Source organism: Lepisma saccharinum, chromosome 14, assembly GCF_977018435.1.
Source record: "Lepisma saccharinum chromosome 14, izLepSacc3.1, whole genome shotgun sequence".
NCBI lineage: Eukaryota > Metazoa > Arthropoda > Insecta > Zygentoma > Lepismatidae > Lepisma > Lepisma saccharinum.
The window spans coordinates 62,145,294-62,165,526 of record NC_139242.1 but is presented as its reverse complement, the minus strand read 5'-3'; the positions used below and the strand labels follow the sequence as shown (position 1 = coordinate 62,165,526).

General features: G+C 36.9%; 1 protein-coding gene across 6 annotated transcripts in view; it reads right to left on the bottom strand.

Annotated features, from left to right (window-relative positions):
• trio (trio Rho guanine nucleotide exchange factor) overlaps window positions 1–20,233 on the bottom strand; it is an 820,581-nt gene that overhangs the window by 391,767 nt on the left and 408,581 nt on the right. For all 6 annotated transcript variants that reach the window (XM_083135769.1, XM_083135773.1, XM_083135771.1 and 3 more), the window contains 12 exons: window positions 19,328–19,447; window positions 16,334–16,525; window positions 13,882–14,149; window positions 12,775–13,013; window positions 11,727–11,872; window positions 9,457–9,624; window positions 8,234–8,477; window positions 7,177–7,401; window positions 4,548–4,808; window positions 3,139–3,240; window positions 2,744–2,883; window positions 1,631–1,730 (listed from right to left, as the gene is read on the bottom strand). In XM_083135769.1, coding sequence (XP_082991895.1) covers window positions 1,631–1,730; window positions 2,744–2,883; window positions 3,139–3,240; window positions 4,548–4,808; window positions 7,177–7,401; window positions 8,234–8,477; window positions 9,457–9,624; window positions 11,727–11,872; window positions 12,775–13,013; window positions 13,882–14,149; window positions 16,334–16,525; window positions 19,328–19,447 — 2,205 coding nt within the window. The remainder of the gene's footprint in view (window positions 1–1,630; window positions 1,731–2,743; window positions 2,884–3,138; window positions 3,241–4,547; window positions 4,809–7,176; window positions 7,402–8,233; window positions 8,478–9,456; window positions 9,625–11,726; window positions 11,873–12,774; window positions 13,014–13,881; window positions 14,150–16,333; window positions 16,526–19,327; window positions 19,448–20,233) is intronic.

Below are 20,233 nucleotides of genomic sequence, written 5' to 3'. Positions count from 1 at the left end.
AAATATGTTTCTAGAGTAGTATGAGGGGCAGTCAAATGAAAACCGAACACCTGCTACAAAGTGACAATGGAGTTTGTTTTATTCAAAAGTAATTGCCACAAGTGTTAAGACATTTATCCCACTGAGAGACGAGACGATCAATTCCAGTCTTGTAGAAAGAGGTAGGTCGCTGACGGATCCACAACTTCACCCACTGTTGCACTTCCTCGTCCGAATAAAACCGACGTCCACGAATGTCTTTCTTCAGGTCACCAAAAATGTGGAAGTCACAAGGGGAAATATCGGGGCTGTACGGAGGATGTTCATGCGTTTCCCAGCAAATGTCTGAAGCTTATCCCTCACCAGATTGGCAGTATGGGGACGGGCGTTATCATACAAAAGAATGATTCCGTCCGACAGCATTCCAGGGTATTTTGACTTTCTGGTGCGTCGCAGTTTCTGCAACGTGTCTGCACAGCGCTGTGCATTGATTGTGGCTCCATGCTCTAGGAAGTCGACAAGCAGAGGACCCTTGCGGTCGAAGAAGAAGCTCATCATGACCTTACCGGAACTCGTATGGACAGCTTTGGATTTCTTTGGTAGGGGAGAATCGACATGTTTCCATTGTTGGCTTTGCCGTTTGCTCTCGGGCTCAAAATGGTGGCACCACGTTTCGTCCCCTGTGACGATACGTGACAGATAAGCATACTCTTCCTCCTGGTACCACTGCAAATGACTCAGACATGCAGTCATTCCGTCAGTCTTTAGTCCCTCCGTCAGTTGATGCGGAACCCAATGCATGCAAATTTTTCGGAACTGCAGGTGATCTTTGATGATGGCATGCACAGAGCCATCACTAATGCCAACCTGAACACGAATTTCTTCCTCTGTGATTCGTCGGTCTTCCCGGATCAGACCATCGATCCTTGCAATCACATCAGGCGTAATGGCTCAATGGGTCTGTCCCGGGTGCGGATCGTCTTGCAGTGATGTGCGTCCTTCGCGGAATCTCTTCTGCCACTCGTGCACACTTGTCAGGGACATGCAGTGTTCGCCATACACTGCAGACATGAGACAATGAATTCCGCGTGTTCCAGCACCCTCAGCCACCAAGAAACGAACCACACCTCTCTGCTCTTCTTTGCTTGCCTCCATTTCCAATGCTGAACGAACACACTTTTCACTACGCTCACCTCCTGAGCAATGATGAAGCAACTGTGTGGACCTGTGCATTTTCACTATGCATTTATCCTACCCTACAGATGGCAGTATCGATACGTAACAACAGTGTTGCCAACTTTTGCAAGGAATATGTTTTATGGTGGGTGTTCGATTTTCATTTGACTGCCCCTCATACTTTGCTTAAGAGTACGATTTCAGTCATTTCTAATCATAAGTGTGCCAAAACAATTGGTCACTTGCACAATACATACTTTCTCTTTCTTCCTATGTAACTAGCCCAGCAGGTGTCTTTGGTTTAATGTTGTCTTTGGATAATTTTACATGACAGTTGAATTTTAAAGCCACTAGTTAGATAAAGCATCTCCGTATAATGTTAATACAATTTTACTTATCACAGCTTTCAAAGAAAACGAAAGAAAAAAGGAGGATGGCTATGTATGAAGAAAATTTAACAAAACATGTCACCTACCTTTTCGGAGTCCGTTGTGTTACTTGACCCAAAGGATGTTAACGATCCTCTATCCAAGTTCTCTATGCTGTCATCAAGGGAACCGGTTTCTTCCAAGTCCCTATTGGGGTAACAGAAAAAGTAAGTATGCATGTTACTTGAATATGAAACCATACATTAGCTATGATCCACTAACAAATTAAAATGTTTATTGTCACATACTCACTAACTGTAATTTATGCAAAAAGCATCAACTTCTGGTATGTGAATATACATACTTGTGTAATATGATATTTAACTTTTCACATTTGCTAGCCACAGGGCCAGGGGATACAAACTCCACCAACTACCTCTTGGTTATGCCAGCGTTATCCTATTTATATCTTTAGAGGAAATTAGCTATTCCATTAAAGTTATTCTCAGATGAATGCAAAGTGTGTTAAGTAAACAACAATCAGAAGATGAGTTGTCATGAGCTCGAATGATTTGTACAAACATGTTTCTCAATCTTGACATATATGTCACTCAGTATGCGCAAACCTATAATTTTGTCCATTGATGGAAAAATGCTTAGCATTCTATAAGCAAGTAGATTATAAACACTAACTTGCTGACCAAGGCAGTTTATTAAGATAAAAACACTTAACAGGTAACGTTTCAACCCTGTATCAGGGTCTTCCTCACACGAAGAACCAAACTACTTCTTCTTTTTTATTTTTTTTTATTTTAATACTTCTTTGTCTGAGGAAGACCCTGATACAGGGTTGAAACGTTACCTGTTAAGTGTTTTTATCTTAATAAACTGCCTTGGTCAGCAACTTAGTGTTTTTAATATGGAAACAAGGCTTAATTATATTACAAGTAGATTATTGATATTGTTCTTGCTTTAGCAATAAGTCAATCAAGTTCCTCACAGTTGTCCACATTAATGCACTCTTCATTATGCAACTATTTTATTTTTATAATGAGTAACTTAGATTTTATCACTTTTGTCTTAACACCATTGTACAATCAACCAGAAACTGTGCAAATAAGAATAAAATCGTAATTCGTAAGCATTTTGATATGCAATGATCATATTTGGAAGGCAGAAGATCGTTAAAAAGAGAAGTGGCAACTGTGGATGATTCTTACCTACTGGACCTCTGACTGCTTGGCTTCAATTTGGCAGGACTCTTTGGTAAACTAAGAGGAAGAGCTGTGCTGAAGTATGTCTCTTGGATAACTTCTCTCAACTTTTTCACCCATGTTTGCTTCCCTTCAAGAGATGCAGCCTGGAATGATACAGCACAATGTATTATGAGCCTCTAAAGAAAGCAGAATATACATCAATCTAAGAAGACAGTTATAATTTTTTAGACATAAACTAGTCTTTTAGAGAAGTTCATTGTTTTGAGTCTCAATACCGTAATTTGAAAATGAAATTATCAAAAATTAATTTGTCAATAGTATTTGCTGGCTGATAATATAATATTCTTATCTAGTACTCTAAGGGGGATTTCTAGATATTAACACATAAGAGTACACACCTTCAGCACTATCCTGTAATCAGACATTGGAGGTCTTCCTGTCCATACAGCAAACTTGCATTCATCACCTTCTATGTGCTCTGTCACACCCAACTCAGAAGTCTGAAATAAAAAGAAATGAAATGGGTTTCGCATATAATTTCAGTGAAAACACTGGAAAAAAAATCATACCCACAGTATCTACTCAAGATTAAATCTTCAAATAGTCAAAGCAAGTACTTGTTTCATCCACAAAACTGTTGTTCTATATTAGCCTTGCCATGATCCATGTAGGAAACTGTTGCTTCAATGCTTGATGGGACGTGTGAACTTGCAGTGCAGAACAACAAGTTCCTACATAGAAGATGGCAACGGGACTAAATTTAATGAAACAAATAATAACTTTCGTGGATAAAGTGAGTACACATGTTTATAATGTTTTACTATGTACTCCATTTCCTGAAATGTGAAAAATATTAAAAGATAGGAAATGGAAATAACATTCAAAACAGACACCTTTCACACTATGTACATGTAGGTTTGACAAATTCAGCCAAATTAAATCCAACCCCTGGTTAAGGCCAAAATATTAACTAATTTTCTAGTTAGCACCAGTATGCACATTGAAACAGTTGGATGAACTCCTGTGTAGACAATTGGACACTCACTTGGAGAAGTTCTTATTACTCAATGTTCTCCCAAGTGCCAAAATGGTGGAAACATGTGACAAATATCAACACAAAAATGAACGAACCACGTACTTTGCACCACAAAATCAATCACTTCAATAAATAATAGGGATGGGCCGATACCGATAAAGTACTGATATAAAATTTTCCGATACCGATAACCGATATTCTACCGATCCAATATAAAATTAGAAATGGTCCTTGAAGAACCTGAAAGGTTCACTGACCTTAATAAATGTGTTTCAAGGTGACTGCAGTGAAAAAGAAATTGCATATTTAGACATTTACTTTTTTAGAAAGTAGGGCATGGAGATTATTCATAAAAATTACAACACAATGGCAGAATTTTGCACTAAATTATCAGATATTTATTGATATATCAGATCGGTAAAATAATCGGTAAATTTACCGATAAACCGATACACCGATATGCCTATATCGGCTGATACTGATAGAGTACCGATTAATCGGTCCCATCCCTAATAAATAATATTTAAAATGTAGCTCCACAATCAAAATTCAAAGTAGTGAATGTTGTTATATACTTCTCGGTCATGCCATTCATTATGTATGTCTACGCAGGAGTTCATCCAAACGATTTTATGGTAGGGTAGGTATACAAAACCTTCGTTACAAGGCAATAGCATTAACCACTATGCCATTAGAGAAGCATTCCCATGTAATATAAAGTGTTCTCGCCCCAAATAAAGAAACACAATTACCAACTCCACTCACACTTACCATGAGTTTGTTCTTGTATATGTACTTTGCTTTCCCGTTGGAATCTTTCACTTCCTTGCTGAACAGGAGGTACAGCTCAAACAAAAATATGTGTCTTTCCCTTCCTTTCCGGATGATCTGTTTAGGATCCCAGACCTGGAACGTATCCTGCAAAATCACTTCTCCAAGCTTGTCCAGGGTTACATCACAGCCTTCTAGCAAGGATAAGTGCATGGCATCATTCGCCTTCTTTGGTACATTTAGCATAACCTCCAAACCGTCCTGTGGATATAAAAAAATAATAAATGAGCACTCTTTCATTGTTGGTTTGCCTTCACTTATCTTCTATAGAGTGGTAAGAGCATTATCTTACCTCAAACAGGATGGCCTCGGACAGTTGAGAGGGGGGGGGGGGGATGAATCTAATTTGGTCTAAGTAAAGAACAAGAGTATGTGATAGGGATGGACCAACGTGAAATTTTGGCGATACAGATAAAGTACAGATAAAATTTACCAATACCGATAATTGATATTCTACCGATCAAATATTATAAAATTCCAAATGGTTTATGAACCTCCTAAATAAATGTAGAATTATTTCTTTTGTAGTCTACGCTTTTTAAGTGCATAAAAACACAGTTTTTTTTGTTGTGACATTTCAGGAGAACATACACTCCTTTCATCAGACATTTATTTTTAGCTTGATTAAACATACAATTATAACAAAGGTTCAACCATAACTGTCATACAAAATAAATAATTCTACAATGCAAGCAATATGTACATACAAGAAAAATTAATAAAAGTATGTTACCACAAGAACCAAGCTTTTGCAATGTGAAAGAAGCTGAATATCAGGATTTTTACTTTTAAAAAAATGGAATGGAGATAGCTTTTTTATATCTATAAAAATAAACCGAGTCATGATAGCTCAGTCATTAGGGTGTCTGACTACCATGCAAGAGACCCAGGTTTGATACCCAGCAGGAAAAAACTGGAATTTTTTCCACCTGTTCAAGCGGCTCTGTCCGGCACCTACCCAGGATCATATAAAGTGGGTACCTGGAGGAAACTCTAGGGGGTGAAGGTGGCAAGGGACATGGTGCTGATCACATTATTCCCACCTTCGGCCGTGATCAAGAAAGAGTGAGTACCTAACTCCATACCCCTTATACACCTTCATGGTATAGTGAAAAGCACATGGGAGCACTTTACTTTTTATAAAAATGTTAACAAAATTGCACAAAATTGCACTAAATTGTAAGTTATTTATAGATATATCGGATCGGTAAAATTATCGATAATCAATTGATTGATTGATTGATTGAGTTGGTGTTTTAAGTCCACTTTATGCACAGTAAGGCTAATTGGGGCTGGACCTACAGTTTAAAGTGAGATCCGAACCACCAAGTGCCTCCATCGGGTATCGAACCCAGGACCCCTTGATTACAAGGTGATGATGCTATCACTGCGCTATCAGAGAGGCCCTCTATATCAGTCAATAATGACAGAGTAATGGTTAATCTGTTACATCCCTAGTATGTAATAAACATGGGACAGCTTACTTGGTACTATGTAGGGTCCACAAAAATGCAATGTGACATGTTTTCGTAGTCTCAATATCCTGAAAATGATGCAAAATGCAACAACAATGTGGGGAGAAATGGATTTTGCAATTAGAGATTGTCTCATGTGAAATGAATTTTGGTTCGGCCCTTCTCTATACATGTAACACCCTCCCACTCTTTTGTGACCATACAGTACACATCTCCAAAAAAAAAAAAAATAGAAAAAAAAAGAAAGCAAGCACCTTTGTGATAACATGCTATCAGGGGTGATGCTGTAGCCCCATCTCATCATGTCCCAACTACGTATGAGGTTGAAAATTGCACATAACATACTACAATGTTCAAACGGAAAATTAATTTTAATCTTGTGCAAATTATACTATTTTGTGATTATGGAAAGAAAAAAGAAGTTAGAAAAATGAAGAAGCATTTAAACAATAATACATTTTTCAGTTTATAAGAACTGATAAAAATTAATCTATTAGTATTATTACACTTTATAAAATATAGGCAGCTTCACTGCCCTGGAATCCAAAATGCCTTAACTTCATTTCAGAAAATGTTTAGAAAATAAGCAAAATAATAATAAGCACCTTTAAGTAAAATTTCTGGATGACCTCCATGAAAGAGTGGTCAATATATTGTGCTACTAAGACAGAGGTCACAGGTTCGAAGCCTAAAGAAGGCATGGCTATATCAATGGGTTTGTCCCATCACAATTCCATCAGTTCATCCATCTTCATTGTCACAATTAAATTTAAAGTTAAAAAAGTAATATAAAATAACAAAATAGAAATACAATTTAGAAAGACACAGTTTATGTCTTTGTAAATTATATTTAAAGGTGCAACCAAAGGTGATGAAATATATTTTGTTCTTTCTTTTGCATTCTACTGAATTCGAGTTCAGGCTTTTGGGCTTATCAGGGTAGAACAAAGGAAGTTATGCACAAGGACTCCAATTGAAGCTGCAAACTGAAATATTCAGCTGTGCTAACTTGCCGAACACACTGATAAGCATAAAGGGAATCACTTTTCCTCTTACTGAAAGTAAAATATGCAGTTATTATACACATATCTCACCTTGATTTCACCCTGGCCTTCTTCACAACATGACTGAAGATCTTTGAGCAACAGCTGGTACTTTGTTATCCTTTGCACTGGCTTGATTAAGTATGCCGCGATTGGATGCTCAATAGAATGCAATTTCTGAAGTTCCTCGAAGTAAGATCCTCCATGCTGGACTAGGAGCGAGTTGGATTCTGGTTTATTTTTACAATATTTTACATACATGTCAAACTTCTGTGCCTGGAAAAACAAAGTGACACGCATTAAGACCTCAAAGAATTTTCTTGCACCTGTAGGTTAGAATAACTCAGTGTCTACAATTTCGTAAAAACGAAATTTCATGAGCACATCATTAGGGTAATTAATGTACATACAGCTGGGTGTAAGAAGGTGCTTACACCTATAATTCCACATATAACCAAATTTAGAACAGTAAACAATAGTAAATCAGAAGAATTGTTTTATTCACTTTTCACAAACATCATATATCCTCCCGCATATTATTGAGGAAATATATTAGTAGACTTTATACACCCATATTGGGGAAAAAATATTTTACTAATAATTTTGAACTAATTCGGAAAAGAAGAAGATTTTCATAATGTTACTGCATTGTAAAAAAACAGTATCAGAACCAGTAAGAAAAGTAAATGCACTAGCAATTACATGAGACTACTATAATATTTAGTGGATGATAGCTTCTTCTGCCTTTAAGACTTCCGAGACAGGTGGTTTTCGAACATTCAGTTGTTATGACTTTGCTTCTTCCTTACAAAAATCATGCTCTTGTACGGAAAGACATTTTGATTCACATTCCCAAAAACCACAATTAGAAGATTCTACACAAAAAATTATATTTAGAGAGTACACCTACCATAGTGAATTTATCTATTGTAGTTACTAATGTTTAAAAACAAATTTAAAGAACACAAGCACACAATTCTAATTGATTAGTTGCATCTTGTAGCATTTTCAACCTCAAAAATACCTTAAGAATCAGATGCGAATTCTGGGACTTTTACTTGTAATAATGTCATGTCCTTCTTATTAAGATTAATACTTGGAAACCTACCCAGGTTACAAAACAATGTCCAACATCTTCTGGCATAGTCTCATACTTTTCAAGTTCTTTGAGAAAAACTTTCTGATGAAACTCATAAATCTCTTCCATGTTACCGAAGATCACATCCTCCTTTCCCTGAATTGGTGCTGGTGTGCTGGAGCCTTTCCGCATTTCTTCTAAAAAATACTTGATACAAGTTTCAAGGTCCTTGACGTACGTACGCTCTGTCTGAAGCAATTCAGCCATGATAAACCTAGAAATAAATTTACAAAGAAATCAGCTAATTCAGTACTTAACAATGCATACACTGCAAACTATATATAACAACACGCGGCCTGTACAACAGAGATTATTGAAGAGCATGCTATGATGTCAAGGATCCTCCGTTCTAATCTCTGCCTGGGCATGAAAGTTCTTTGCGAGTGTGTCTTCATCAATTTCATCATATCATCACTCATCTCCACGATTAGCCAAAAGCAAAGCAAACCAAATCAACAGAGATTATCAAATAGTGTAAAAAGTTTCACTGCCTCAAACTGTTTCAGTGGATGAGCCAGCATATCTAGGATCTAAGCTGGTCAAGACTGTGAATGTGTTGAAATATCTACAAAAGAAGCAGGGGGAAATTATAGCAGAGTATTAATAAACACTGAAGTGAGTATGAGGATGAGATTTAAAATTTATGGGTTGTTCAGCCCTTATAGCTGTTTGCACTCATTAAATTTTCAGGAAAAATTCCTTTAGAAAACCATACCCAAGGTTAAAATAGGGGTATAAAAGACTCCACAATGAAGTTGCTGCATGAATGTGGACCTGCACAAAACAAACACGACACATTAAACAATACTAAATACATTCTCACGGACAGTGTAAAAATACATATTCTTCTCAGGAAGTTGTTGATTAAAACAATGTCATCATATTCCAACATCATGATAGGTGGGAAGATAAATTGGGATCTGAGGACAATAAAGTCAGAAAATTCAACACAAAGTTCTTGAATACTTCTAGATAGGTAGGTCCCCAAAAAAAGCTCAGTACAAAACTACAAATGCCAAAGCTTTGACTCTTACAATTGCTTGCATAACATGTAGATCTTACTTAGCAGTTACTTTTCAAAGAAGGATATCTTCAAAGAAAGAAACATACACGTTGAGGGTATGTCCATATTCTTCTTGCCTATCGGTGTTACAACATATCTGGACCTCCACTGATTTACTGAGAATACTTACTCTTTTCGTCTCGCAGATCTCCTCTTCTCTTCATTCAACTCCTTCAGATCTTTGGCTGCTGCTTCTTTAACTTTGGCTTCTAGTGAAGGGTCAGAGTTTCTGTCGATTGACAAATCCTGACGATTTTCACCTTCAGCTTTTATGCCAAGCCTCTCCTCCAGTTGTGACCTACAAAACAAAAAGAAAAAAGTTGAACAAAAGTTGCAACATTTAATGAACTTGGCTTCATTGGCTCATGCATGTCACAATCAACATGATTAATTAACACAAAAAAATAAATAAATAAAAGGAGCATAGAGAAAATGATTAACTGCATTTTGATGTCAATGCTGTTTCATTTGCAAAGGTTACACTAAATTGAAATATGATGTTTAATTTTTACACACACTTCTTCCAGCCTTTCTCAAACTTTAATTCTTGATTGAATTTCGATGGATATTGGTTACACATTTTAGGTCATATCCAAAGAATGGAGTATATCAATTATCTCTCAAGAGATTGAGAAAAATGATATGCTGAAATGTAATCTACTTCAATATGTGGTAAAAGAAAAAAGGTTTGTGTGTCATCATTATTCACATCAGTGAAGTTGATAGAAATAAAATGTAACAATAGCCTATTAAGGTGTCATATACAGGGTCCTTCTTCCCCCTTGGGTGCCTGATGGCGGCACACTTGGCGGCCACCCGGATGCTAACTCCCGTCAAATCCCATGCGATATCTCCACTATGGAAACCGCTAGCTTCGAAATGACTTCCAAGTTCTCAGAAATGTAGTAACTGTAGTTACAATTACATTCAAAATAAGCACGTCAATTCTCACAGGAGATGTTGGAAATGTTGTCCTCGTGCATCCACTCGTTTTTGGAACAGTTTTAGGAAATTTGTGGGCTGATCCCGGAGATTTGTTTTAAATTTTATGCAATAATAGGCTAACAATTTGCCATAAAATGCCTTTTCTTGTTCCTTGGCCAGATAATGTAGGCGTTTATGTTTAAAAACAGTCTCATGACATTTCTGAGTGGTATTCATTGATTGATTGATTGAGTTGGTGTTTTAAGTCCACTTTATGCACAGTAAGGTGAATCGGGAATGGACCTACAGTTCAAAGTGGGATCCGAACCACTATGTGCTTGAGTGAGTGGTATTCATGTTTCTCAGGTATAGTGTTCTTTTGTGACTGTTTAGTTACAAGTGTTTCTTTCGAAGATAACAGCTTTTTCAGTGCCTAATCCATGAAAATGATGAAAAATGTTCAGCATGTTTACTTTGATTTGATTTCTTTTACTTCGCTTTCTGTGCCACTTTTGGCTAATTTGCGAAGATGGAGATGAGTGATATAATGAAATTGATAAATGAACACTCACAAACATCCATGCCCAGGCCAGGAATCGAACCTGGAACCCTGGCATCGTAGGGCGATGTGCAGAATGATTAGTGCCTACTTTGTATTTTGTTCTAATTTGCCTGCTTGTTTTGCAAGTTTTTAGTGCCTGTCAAACCTCATCCTGCTTATAAGCCCATATTTAACCTCCCTAAGATTTCTTATAGCAATGACCATGGGTGGTGTAAATAATATAGGACACTGAAAAGTATCATATAAAAATTATGTAACATTTTGAAAACAGTAATTAAACTTGCGAGAATTCTATCAGTCTAAAATGATTAAAACTTTTCTTCATCGCACAGACTTTATTTCTAAAAAAAAAAAAATTATAACAGGCAAATTATTGGGTGGGTTCGAGCCCCACAGGCTCATTTAAGTTGGCACCACTGGCACTGTACCCTATTTTTGTTTCACTACACTACAATCATTTCTTGTACAATTGTCTCTATCCATTCTAGGTGTACTGGAACTCAGTAGTATGACCAGGATTTTCATAAGAGTGAATTTGACCATAAGCGAGGGTTACATATATATTTTTAAGCAGTTGGTTCCATATTTTGCCAATTATTTTAGATTTGACATTCTTTTATTTGTATGCCGGATCTAAGGAACTATGATCCCCACCAAATACACACACCCAAGCATGCCACCACCACTGGAGCTTATGGTTGCTATTAGACAGATTTAGGCATGTGACTATCTGAGCCATCTCCCTGTAACTAATGTGGAAAATAATACAATTGAACTAGGAATTGCAAACAGATTATAGTACACGGAAGATATATTCTTTACTAGTATTTCTGCTTCAATTCAAACCAGTACAGATGTAGTTTCATGCTACTGGAAAACATCCAAATACACATAGCTCTATACACAATACATGCCTGTACTTATCCATGCGGGAACTAAAGTCCTTATATCCATTATCAACAGCAGAGACCCATTGCTTAATGGCACTAGCATGGGCATGGCTCTTCTCCACAAGGCTATCTGCTAGCTGTATCAAAAGCTTCACCTTCTCTCTTGTTTCCTGCAAACAGAGTAAGCCAATGATGATTTGTATATAAAATGGTCCACTCAAGTGGATACATAAAAAGTTCCAAATATGAAGTCTAATTGGTAAGGATGTCAAAGTGGAAAGATTTATAACAAGCAAACTGTTGGGAAAACACACATGAATGCAAAGTCAAAAGGAAACTTTAATTGGTAATGAAATAAACCGGGAAAAATACTCACTTTTTAATAATAATTACACTAGGCCCCGAGCCAAAAATTCTTAAGACTGGTATTTAAGAACTTAATCAACCAGTAATATTACTCCCCATATTACAATTCCTTACATAGTAAGATGAATTCTAATGTGTTTTAAAATTGTATTTCTAGGGCTGAGCCGATACCATTTATATAGATACCAAAATTCTTACAATAGTCAATTTCTCATTCATTCATTAATTCATTGTTTTCTGTCCAGGGGCAGGTCTTGCCTCCCTACCTCCATGCTGTTTGATCTTGAGCTTATCACTTTGCAGCAGCGTAGGACCCATTTATTTTCATGTAGTCAAAATCATTCGGTATCTTCTTCCTCCCTTAGGATACAGTTTCTTCTCATCCAGTGACCCAACAATTTTCTTTTTCTTCACAATTATCTTCAGCATTGATCTCTTTTCCCCAACTCTTTCAAGCAGTTCATTTTTCACTTCTTCTATCCCTTTCACCCGTTCCATTCATCTCGCCCACTAATATTAATGAACATTTTGATCAACTTTTAATTGTTACTATTTCGAACATCAGTATCGGTAGGAATCGGACAGAGTATCAGTATCTGTTCAAAGTGGCATCATCTCAGCCCTAGTAATAATAATTCACAAATAGTAAAAAATTGGAATTGATTTTAAAATATCTAAAGAATTTCTTATTGTTATTCACACTTGCCTTTGCAGTTCCTTTAAATTCATTGTGCTCTTTTAGCAACGTTTCAGTCTCCTCTCTACTCTGACCTACATTTGTGTGAGTGGACAAATAAAACTCTCCGGTTTCATGAATCCACTCCAGGGCCTGCTTTGCAGAGGCCTCAAGCAGAACGTACTGCTGGCACTGATCCAGTCGCTTCTTCCTCTGGGTCCAATGCTCAAGGACTCTGTTCTCTTGGTTCAGCATATTCTCCAGAATATCTACAGAAAAATAGATGTATAAAATATATATATTTATTATAATCTAAGAAGTTGTGAATACTAAAATGTATTGGTAAGACATATTAATCGGTACTATATCGGTATCAACCAATACAGGCATATCAGTGTTATCATTTCTTTCCCATAGGTAACATCCATCATAGTTACCTGTTACATACATTATTTAGGTGGGTAATATACTGGGGTACAAAATACTAAAACTAAAGGGGCCCTTTTTCCAGGAGACAGTTTCTTTTTCTTCTTTTCAAATATAATCTAAGAAATCCATTAATCCAACTAAGATAAACCTACAGGTTTTTAAACATGATCTTAAAACATTTAATTTATTAATTAATAAAAGATTGGATTAAAAATAATTATTCTGCCAGAGTGGCCTTCCTAAAGAACGCTCAACTAGTAACAGTATGGATAACTATGCAATACATTCTAATATATGGCACACACTACCATATCGCCACAGATTTTAAAATTCGGCATGTTTATTATTTTTACTTAATGATACAGTGATACAAAAACATTAAAAAACACATACTATACTAGTTCTTTTAAAGAAAGGTAATGGAAATTTCCATAACCGAACTCTAAATATTAGAAAAATATCTATTTTTTTAACACTGAAATTTGAAAATTCAGGTGCCAGGTGAATGTTCCGGCTCTACAGCAACTGGGCACCCTGTATTTTTTTACCACTGGTAATGTGCAATTCATTTTCTTCATGGAATATTTGCAACTTATTTTACGTTGCATAGTTGCTACACACGTCATCAAGTTTAAACAGAAATATGTGAAACAAGAAACAACTTTGAATAGAAAATATAGCTATTTAGGATTAAAACATAAAACTTACTTTTTACTCTGTTTTCCGATGTCCTTGTGCCCGTTTCGCCCTGGTAATTGTAGTATTGAAGATTTCTCCCTGTGTACTTCAAGAAGGTCTCTGCCGTTCTTCTGGCAAGAGTGCACGCTTTCAAGAAGGCTTCTTTCTGTTCCTGGTGCTTATTAATGAACTGAGCCAAAACAGCTGCTTTGTCCGAGGCTCCTCCCATCTTGTCACTTCCACACCAATCCTCATCTCTTTTGTATTCTCTTTCCAAGCTGTCCAGGACTGAACACACCTGCAAAAGAACAAGTGCGAAGGAGTCATTATCTACTGCCAGAATAAAATAACAAATCTGATTTCATTATGTGAAGATTAGTACAAAAATAAGTTTTGCATAGCAATATTTTTGGAAATTGTGTACTGACTAAGAAACGCTACTGTCTCTATCTGCCACTGTGATCTCCAGGGTACATGTTACACTCAAATTCCTATGAACTGAAAAACAATCTTGCATCAGCTTTCTCACTGGGTGACGTGTGGTCAGTGCATCGAGTCCCATCACTGCCATTTCTTGGCTTTCGAGCCTGCTACTTCTTCTTTTCACGTAGCTCCTCAATTGTTCTCATGACACTGGGTCAATGCTGAAAATTTTGAGGCTACCACTGGGAATCGAAACTGGGACCACTTGCACCAAAGGCAAGAGTGCTAACCATTTGGCCATGTGGGAGCCCCTTGCATCATATCACCACTTGATATTTACGATCACCTGACTTCTCTGCCAAAAAGAATATAAATCATAGAAATTTTACAGTGCTTTAATGATCCCATAACAAATGCAATATTCTGGAGTAAATGAAAACTAGATATGACTGTGCAGAGCATGCACTTGCAATAAGTGATTGAGATGTGATTATGCATGTTACAGTTGTAGATGAAAGCAAAGTTTAAACTGGGGTCTGAAACACTATGTGCTTCCACAGAGTATCGAACCCCCGGATATATTGGTTACAAGGTGACAACGTTACCACTACACCATCGGGGAGGCCCATCTAAAGATTTATATAAAAACTACTTATAATAATGCACATAAAATATTAATCAGGAACTTTACTTTTTCTCAACTGGATGTAACATCCTTTTTTTTTTTGTTTTTTTTTTGGTTATTCGTAAATATTTCAGTAAACCCTCGTTAACACAAACTGGCTTAAGACGAACACTCAGTTAACATGAACAAAATGTTGGTCCCGGCAGGGATGTATTATATCTTATAGAAAGTTATCGGTTACCACGAATTACGAACTCTTTTCTTTTGTCCGTTGGGTCATTCTCATTTAACACGACGTTTCAAAAGTTTTTCATAATTTTTTTCTGTCATTCCTCTGCTAGGTATGTAAGAAATCGCTCAACAATCTCTATCATCTTGTCAATAATCAACTTATACAGGTTTGTAACCAACAAATTCAGATCAACAATGTGTTCAAATGTGTTTTTCTATTCTTTAAAACATAGCCAGTATGAGTAATATCAAAATTAAAACTTCAGTGCAATTGCTTGACAATCGCGATCATTGAGTCAAGAATGAGCTTATACATATTTAACCAACAAATTTAGTTGTGTGTTCAGATGTTTTCTTCTATTCTCTAAAACGTAAAAGAAACATCAAGTTGCAAGCAGTAAGACAAGAGTGGTGGCCAAGAGGAAGAAGACAGGCATAGACCTTCAAACAAAACTGAAAATCCTAGAGGAAGTAGAAATAAAATATGAGTCCCCGGTTAGCACGACTTTTTTCAACACAAACTCTTGATTTTTCGGTCCCTTGGGATTCATATTAACGAAGGTTTACTGTAATTTTTAAAAATTTTCTTTACATTAATTTCCTTGCCAGGACAGTTGTTTTGACACAAATTTTAGCGGTCTTAACTACACGTAAGCTAGATAATGAATATGTGCTATTATATCTCTTCTTAAGAATCCTTTTACCTATTCATGTAATAATAATAATAACAATATTTTTAGTCAAGAAACAAAGAACAAAATAGGTATTAACATTGTCTTTCCTCCGTTCCTTAGTCGGTGGTTACCTATACAACATTACTCGTACGCATCGCAGTAACTAAGTACGAATTAATTCATTTACAAATTATTATGAATGGACCTGTATATTATATTAACATATTAAATAGAAACACTTTTATTTTTATATTTCTGAGACACTTGGCTCGGACCGGCTCCCCAAATTATATTTCTAGATACGTGCCTGGTGATGTGACGAGTTCGTATGACTCCGTAACTAGCCTTTGTTATTTTAAACTGGAATTATACAAGTATCGGCAAATAGTGGTATCGGCTCAGTTCTACAAATAAGTAAATAAATACTCTGTATTTACTAATCCACAGCTATGCTGAATGTCACTTTAGGATTTATTCCATTCTCTACTTGTTCAACTCTGAAGATTTTAAAATTTCAATTCACACATACCTGTTCTGCTGTTTTGTAGAAGTTCAGACTAGCTGTAACCAATTTATGCCTCTCTTCAGCACATGTTACCAACTGCTGCCATCTCTTGGTTACTTCTTCAGCAATTTCTCTGATGCTCTGAGGATCATAGTGGTTTGCGTTGATCAACGCATCTGCTCTGTGCCTAACCTGAACAGCTGATGTGTGAGTTTTCTACACAGACAAAAGACAAAAACATGTTGACATTACAACTATTTGTTATGTTTCCAGAATAAAATAACTGTATAAAGAACAGAACAGCATCAATATTTAATGCCTTGTAAAACATTATTTTAAAGTTAGATTTCTAAACACAGATTTACAATTAATGAAATTTATGCAACAATCTGTGCTAAGCTAGGAATAATAATAATAATGGATGATATTTAGCAAACAACTTCTCCCACAATTCATTGCACAAAATCATGGTCTGCCACCATATTTCAGACAAACAGATTAGATCCTTCATTGAAAACATGCCAGGTAAAAATTGTGCAGGTGATCTTTGCTGAAGGGATTCAAGGTATGACTATCATGATAATATGAGGAATGTGTACTAGGGATGGCCAAATGGATCCGGATCCAAACGTTCGGGATCTGGATCCGGATCTGAAAGTTCGGGATCTGGATCCGGATCTGAAAGTTCAGGATCTGGATCCAGATCCGAAAGTTCCAGATCTGGATCCGGATCTGAAAGTTCCAGATCCGGATCCGAGAGTTTCGTATCTCAATCCCATTATAATATTACCACACCTTAAAAGGTATTATGATCTTCGATTACAAAGAAATATTTCATTAGTTAGTCCTACAAGAATTTTTTTCAAGTGTTGTTCCTAAAATACTTTGCTACGCATCAGCTAACACACTCGTGCACAAAAATAATCTTACTTGTTTAACATAAAATGTCAGAGGTGATTTTGTAAATGCCATTGAAACGAATATGAATTCATTTGAATGTATTGGAAATGGAAACACACATAAATGTGAGACATTCCATTCCAGGATGAAACCTTTAACACATAGCTGTAACAAGATAGAAATGTTATACAAAAATTATACAATTGTTCTAGAGTTACAGTTTTACAAATTAAAATAAAACATTATAATATATGCAGTGTTATATGATTACAAAGTGGTGTAAGACTAACAAGGGAGGTTATCTAAGTGTCCCCCCGCCCCGATTTCCATGAAACTTGGCAGGTGTATAGTGGGGTCCAATGGAAGAAATACATGTTCTTTTGTTTCAGCTAAAAAACGGTTTTACGGGGCAAAAACCCACTCAAATGTCAAGAAGAGGACAAAAATAAAGTGGGGATCTGACCCCTGTGTCTCCCTACGATTTCCATGAAATTTGGCAGGTGTGTGTATAAACGGGCCCAAAGGAAGAAATACGTGTTTTTTTGTTTCGGCTAAAAAACGGTTTTAGGGGGCAACCCCCCTCAAATGTCAAGATGAGGACAAATTGAAGTGGGCATTTGACCCCTGTGTCCCCCTCCGATTTACATGAAACTTGGCAGATTTATAGAGGGCCCAAAGGAAGAAATATGTTGTTTTTTTTTTGTTTCGGCTAAAAATCTGTTCTAGGGGGGCAACCTCCCCTCAAATGTCAAGATGAGGACAAATTGAAGTGGGGATCTGACCCCTGTGTTCCCCTCCGATTTCCATGAAACGTGGAAAGTGCATAGAGGGGCCCAAAGGAAGAAATACATGTTTTTTTGTTTCAGCTAAAAACTGTTTTAGGGGGCAAAATCCCCTCAAATGTCAAGATGAGGACAAATTGAAGTAAGGATCAGACCCCTGTGTCCCCCTCCCATTTTCATGAAACTTCGCAGGTGTATAGAGGGGTGCAAAGGAAGAAATACGTGTTTTTTTTGTTTCGGCTAAAAAACTGTTTTAGGGGGCAAAACCCGCCTCAAAGGTCAAGATGAGGACAAATTGACGTGGGGATCATCTGACCCCTGTGTCCCCCTCCGATTTCCATGAAATTTGGCAGGTGTATAGAGAGGCCCTATGCATCCTGTTTCTTCCTATGCCATATTTACGTGGTTTCGGGGTCAGATCCCCACTTCAATTTATCCTCATCTTGACATTTGAGGGGGGGGGGGGGGGTTGCCCCCAGAAAACTGTTTTTTAGCTGAAACACAAAAACATGTACTTCTTCCTTTGGGCCCCTCCATACACCTGCCAAATTTCATGGAAATCGGAGTGGCACACAGGGGTCAGATCCCCGCGTCAATTTGTCTTCATCTTGACCTTTGAGGGGGGTTTTGCCCCCTAAAACAGTTTTTTTGAGCTGAAACACAAAAACACGTATTACTTTCTTTAGGCCCCTCTATACCCTGCCAAGTTTCATGGAAATCGGAGGGGGAGACTTAGACCTCAATTCTAAGTGTATTAATTAATTACAAATACTATATATGTGTGTGTATGTATGTATATTATATATACGTATATGTATATTAGCAGGTAATAATATGTTATAAACCCATTCTTACTTTCCAAAGAAGCGCATGTGGGATGGCAAAATGGATCCGGATCCGAAAATTCAGGATCTGGATCCAAAAGTACCGAATCCGGATCCGAAAGTACCAGATCCGGATCTGAAAATTCCGGATCTGCAGATCCGGATCCGAAAAATTTTAGGATCCGGATCCTTAGGATTTGGAACCAACCGGAACTGCGAGGATCTGGATCTGGCCATCCCTAATGTGTACACATAAAATATTAAAAAAATCTCGCTGTAAGAAGCATCTCATATGCTTTCCTTAACACGTGCAAATCTGTTTGACTGACTTCATGCTGTTTCTTCCCAAATTGTAATGCATGATGATGCAAAGTTGAATATTATCCATTGAAAGAACACATTCAAAGTACAATTAAGATTTTAAATTGTGCTAAAATAGTATGTATACTATGAACTTGCATGTATCACCTGATTAATGTTAATACACAAATTAACTGATGTTATTTTATTACCTCAATAGCCACTTGGAACTGTTCATGCTCCTTTTTCAACTGCTCCGCTTCCTGTAATCCACATGGGATTCCTAAACTTGCCATGAGCATTGCTTCACCATTGCGGATCCAACTGATGACCTGCAGAGAAAAAAGAATATCAACAATTACTAAAACATTACTGAAGACTGTCATTGACACAAAAACTATCCGTTTCAAATTAAGATTTGGCACACACAGGAGATGTGTTATTTAGAAATTCAGTAGAAGTAACAGAGACAATTCCACACAGGTAAAACAGCAACAGAACACAAATTCCGTGAAACCACGGCTGGTTCTGTAGCTCTGCAGAGCAACACAACAGTATGCCAGAGACCTGGGTTTGAGCACTGGTCGAGCCTATATTTTCATTGACATTTCTGCATATCGGTTTTGCTGTAAGCTTGTCAGTAAAATAATCAGCCTTGAGTGTTGCACGAAAAATGTTCCAAGTTGAGATTATTTTTAACTAAATAATCAATAAAATGTGTGGCAGCACTGAAAAACGTCCTTCTAGAGTTAGTTCACTTTTCATTTGCCATTGAAAACTTGGAAGAGAGGAAGCTCCATGGACTGAAGTAAAGTGGCTATTCCCTGTATCTACTATTCTCTTAGAATTTCAATGGCTTCGATAATTGGTACACATGCAAGCTGAACCCCACAGCATTCTGTCCTAGGATCTCTTCACGTGAGGAAGAATATTGAAGTTAAAAACACGCACTTCAGTACCACATAGGAGCTTTCCTCAAAGCAACCAACTACATCACTCCTCCCCTATGCAAAAGGGCAATGTTTCATTCATAAGCAGCACCAAGATCTGTAATTGAGGGGTGTGGATGGGGTGCAATGTTTATATGACCGAAAAAACAAACAAAAAACATCATTTAT